At 53.6% G+C, this 4,478-nt stretch overlaps 1 protein-coding gene across 1 annotated transcript in view; it reads left to right on the top strand.

The window, feature by feature from the left end:
• The first annotated feature begins 2,783 nt into the window (after positions 1-2,783).
• The window catches only part of LOC115949101 (E3 ubiquitin-protein ligase TRIM7-like), a 3,007-nt gene continuing 1,312 nt past the window's right edge, over positions 2,784-4,478 (top strand). The window contains exons 1-4 of the mRNA XM_031065420.1: positions 2,784-2,995; positions 3,535-3,557; positions 3,666-3,781; positions 4,035-4,067. Coding sequence (XP_030921280.1) covers positions 3,679-3,781; positions 4,035-4,067 — 136 coding nt within the window. The 5' untranslated portion in view covers positions 2,784-2,995; positions 3,535-3,557; positions 3,666-3,678. The remainder of the gene's footprint in view (positions 2,996-3,534; positions 3,558-3,665; positions 3,782-4,034; positions 4,068-4,478) is intronic.

Here is a 4,478-nt window from a genome sequence, read left to right as displayed (position 1 = left end):
TCACCTGTCCCGGGAGCACCGAGCCCACACGGTGCTGCCCGCCGAGGAGGCGGCCCACGCCGCGGAGGTCAGTGCCGGGATCCCCCCTCACAACGGGGGGAGGAGTCCCATGCTGGAGGGGCTGCGGGGCTTCGGGACCCTTTCCCCGGAGGGGAAAAGCACTGTGAGCCCCCTCGGGGTGTTGGGGGGCAGTGAGAACCCCTCCCGGGTCTTTTTTGGGGTGTTGGGGAGCAGTGAGGTCCAGCCGAGACCCCTGCCGGATCTTTTTTGTGGTGCTGGACACCCCTGAGAAATGGGGGATGCAGTAAACGGGGAAACACCCCAAGGAGATGTCGCGGAGTTGGGGTGCCCCAGGAACTCCCTCCTTCTCCTTTGGGATCCCCCAGTTCCACGGGGAATAGAGAAATGAGCCTCCAGTCCCCCATGCTGTGTGGGGACCCCCAAATGTGTGGATCCAACGGGGGATTCCCCTCCCCAGCTAGGCGCTGCTTCCAGAATTCGGCTGTGCAGAAGGACCCGAATCACGCCAAGACACGGACAGGGCAGGGAGGAGATGGGGAGCACCCCAAGGAGATCTCACGGGGTTGGGGTGTCCCAGGGACTGCTCCCCATCAGGGACTCCCTCCTCCTTTGGGACCCCCCAGTTCCAATGGGAACACAGAAACGAGCCCCCCGTCCCCCCCATTTTTGGGGTGCATTAAAGGCCCCTCCAGGCTGTGTGAATCCCACGGGGGGATCCCCTGCCCAGCTGGGCGCTCCTTTCAGAATTTGGGAGATGCAGAAGGACCCGAATCACCCCAAAACACAGACCCCCCCGGGATGTGGGGTGCGAGCTCCATCTGGGATGAACTGGGACAGTGCTGGGAAAAGGGGGTGTCCCCACCTCAGTGCAAACTCTCGCCAGCGCCCCGAAATGCAGGACCGAGCTGGGAACGGGGAGGAGGAGCGGAGCGTTATTTAATCCCTGATCCCGATCCAGGATCAGGCTGGAAGTGGCGCTTGGCTCCTCCAGGAGCCGCCTGTCCCCCCCCTCCCATCCCTATGGAATGACGCAGAACGAAAACGGCGCCCCCCCCGCAGCGCTGGGGCTCCGCTGTGTCGCGATATGGGGCGAGTCGTGATCGCAGCGGGGGTTAATTTGGGATTGTAAAACCCCAGGGGCTCGGTGTGGGTGGGCAGGCCTCGGAATTCCGGGAACCAGAGGGACCCAAGATGCCGGACGGAGCCGATGTCGTTGCGCAGCGGCAGCAGGAGGAGGAGGAGGGAGCAGGGGAGGGGATTGTGGCATCATTAACCACCGCATATTAATTATTTGTGCTGATTAAATCCTTTCAGAGGGGCTTTTGTTCCGGAACTGCCGTGGTTCCTCTTCCGGGGGCGCTGGGGCTGTCCCCCCCCGCCCTAAATCTGGGATTTTGTCCTTTTTTTTTTTCGGGACGCAAACGTCCTTGGGTAGATCAAGGTTGTTACTCCCTTGGGATTTTTTTCCCCCTCGTTACCCTACTTTTATGAGTGCTTGATAATTGGTTGCTGCTGAGATCCTCCCTTCTCTTTTTTTGCCCTGATACTTGCTTTAATCTCACAGATAAATTCCAAACCCAGCAACTTCTGGCTCTTAACAGTCAAAATCCTTTTATTTAGGGTTTTAGTTATAAAATAAGTAGATTCATTTGCCCCCAGGGCCAGCTGCTGTTTGCAGGGGCTTCTCTGCCCTCCGTGGAGGTCAAACTACTTAAATAAGGATGAGCTTAATTAATTAATAATTAATAATTTAATGAGCAGTTCAGAGGCAGCAGTTCCTCCTCTTGGGGGGGAGTCCAACCCAGTTTTGGGGCACCTTGAGGAGGGAGAATGTGGGAGGTGATCCTGGGAGGAGGATGGGGGTGGGACCAGGGCATTTGTTTCCTCACAGACAGATAAAATTAATTGACTTTTTTTTTTTTTTTCAGTTTTTAGGCTTGTTGGGATGAAGTTTGGTGGTTTGGTTGGTCAGGGCAGCTGCTGGTTCCATCTCCAAAAAAAAAAACCCCAGATTGGGTGAATTTGACCATTTTAACAGCAGCAGCCCTTCCCTCCTGATGGCCCTCGGGGAAGAATTCCCAAGGGATCTGTTGTTGTGCTTTCAGGAGGTGCCCCAGGAGCACCTGAGCTCCCTGAGGAAAGGCCGTGAGGAGGCCAAGGCTGAGCGGGAGAGGCAGAGCGAGGAGCTGCTGGTGAGTGCTGGGGGTTCCAGAGCCCCCAGCCACGAAGGTTCAGTCTCACCTGGGCATTTCCTGGCTGGGAAAATAAATTTGCGTTCCCGTTCCCCATGGGAATCCCAGTGAGGAGCTGCTGATGAGTGCTGGGGGTCCCAGAGCCCCCATCCAGGAGGGTTCAGGGCATTTCCTGGCTCTGGAAATAAATTTGGTCCCACCTGGGGGGTTCCTCATCCCCGTGGGAATGAGGGTTCAGTCTCACTGGGGATTTCCTGCCTGTGGAGATTTGGGTTCCCTTTGCCCATGGGAATGAGGGTTCAGTCTCACTGGGGATTTCCTGCCTGTGGAGATTTGGGTTCCCTTTGCCCATGGGAATGAGGGTTCAGTCTCACTGGGGATTTCCTGCCTGTGGAGATTTGGGTTCCCTTTGCCCATGGGAATGAGGGTTCAGTCTCACTGGGGATTTCCTGCCTGTGGAGATTTGGGTTCCCCTTGCCCCCAGAGATTCTCTCCCCGAGCTCGGTGGCTCCGGGGATCTGCCCTCACAGGGATGTTCCCCCCTGGAATTGCAGAAACAGACGGAGGTGGAGAGGCAGAAGATCGTGGCCGAGTGCAAGGAGCTGCGGGCGTTCCTGGAGGAGAAGGAGCAGCTGCTGCTCTCCAGGCTGGAGGAGCTGGAGAGGGACATCGGGCGCCGCAGGGACGAGAGCGTGGCCCGGCTGGCCGAGGACATTGCCCAGCTGGACAAGCTCCTGGCAGAGCAGGGCGGGGACAGTGGCGCAGGAAACACACCTGGCGAGGTGGGACTCTGTTGTGTGTCTCCAAAAATTCCCACTCATGGACAGAAATCCCATGTATTGGGCAAAAATACCTATTTGTGGGGATGAAAATTCTGTTTATGGGGACAAAAAAGGAGTGAAGAAAGGGGGAGAAGGTTCCATTTATGCAGGCAAGAATTTCCATTTATGGGTCAAAATATTTATTTATTTATCGGGGGAATATCCTAATTAGAGGGACAAAACCTATTTATGGGGGTGAAAATTCCATTTATGGGGACAAAAAAGTCCTCTGTTTTTATGGGGTGGAAAAAGGTTCCATTTATGTAGGCAAGAATTTCCATTTATGGGTCAAAATTTTTATTTATTGGGGAAATAAATTTATTGGGTTAAAAAATTCTATTAATGGGGTGAGAAATTCCACTTATAGATGCAAAAATACCTTTATGGGGACAAAAGTCCCTTCATGAGATCCTCCCAGTTTCTGGGGAGGATTTTGAGATCTCTTGAGATAAGAGAGATGCTGATCCTAACAAATTCCTTGGGTTTTCTTCCCTTTCCAGGGCGTCGTCCCGGCTGGCAGCAGGTGAGCGAGCTGGGTGAACCTGGAGGTTCTGAGCTGGAGCTGGCATTTCCACCCTTCCCGGGGGGAATTCCTTGGTTTTTTGGGTCCCTGACTGGCGTGTCTCCTCAGCCTGGAGAGCTGGATGTTCCTCAAGCCTGAGCCCGTCTTTTCCGAGCTGGAGAAGAAGCTGAAGAGTTTTTCCCAGAAGAGCGCGGTGCTCAAGGAAGTGCTGCTGGAATTCAAGGGTGAGCCTGGATCCTTCCTGGAAAAGAAAGTGCTTTCCCAGCCAGGATCGCGCGTGGAAATCCACCAAGATCAGGGCTGGGATGGAGCCGGGCTCTAATTCCCCCCTGGGCTGGCTGGGAGAGCTCCGGCTCGTTCCCTCATCCCAGGGAAGAGTTGGAAAAGGGATTTCCCTGGGATTTGAGTGTGGAGTTGGGATCATTCCCATGGCTTGGGCAGTTCTGGGGTTTCAAGTCCTTCCTTCTCTTCCCACAGAGAATCTGCGCTTTGAGCTGGAGAACGACACAGGTGAGGCCATGGGGACTGGGATAGCACCTCTCTTTTCCAGGGGTTTGCATGGAATTGGCTGGGATTTGGGGCTGTGACTTCCCTTTTCCAAGAGATGATGTGGGAATTTGCTGGGATTGGGGGTTTTGGGGGAGTCTGACCTGCCTTTTCCAAGGGTTGTGGTTGGAATTGCTGGGCTTGGGTTGTGTGTGGGCTCTTCAGGATGCTCCAGGTGGCTCACCTGGGTCCTTCCCCTCTGGTTTGGGGCACAGAAAATTCTGTTCTTAGCTAGCCTTCGGATTAAATAATTTCTTCTATTCTTTTACTATAGTTTTAATACAATATATTATAACTTAAATATATAATTAAATCTATAATTATCCGTCTATTTATATAATTTAATTATATAATAATTAATATTGAATTAATTAA

This window comes from Geospiza fortis, unplaced genomic scaffold (assembly GCF_000277835.1).
Source record: "Geospiza fortis unplaced genomic scaffold, GeoFor_1.0 scaffold1319, whole genome shotgun sequence".
Taxonomy (NCBI): domain Eukaryota; kingdom Metazoa; phylum Chordata; class Aves; order Passeriformes; family Thraupidae; genus Geospiza; species Geospiza fortis.
The sequence above is the reverse complement of the archived record's forward strand: the minus strand, read 5'-3'. Positions and strand labels throughout refer to the sequence as shown.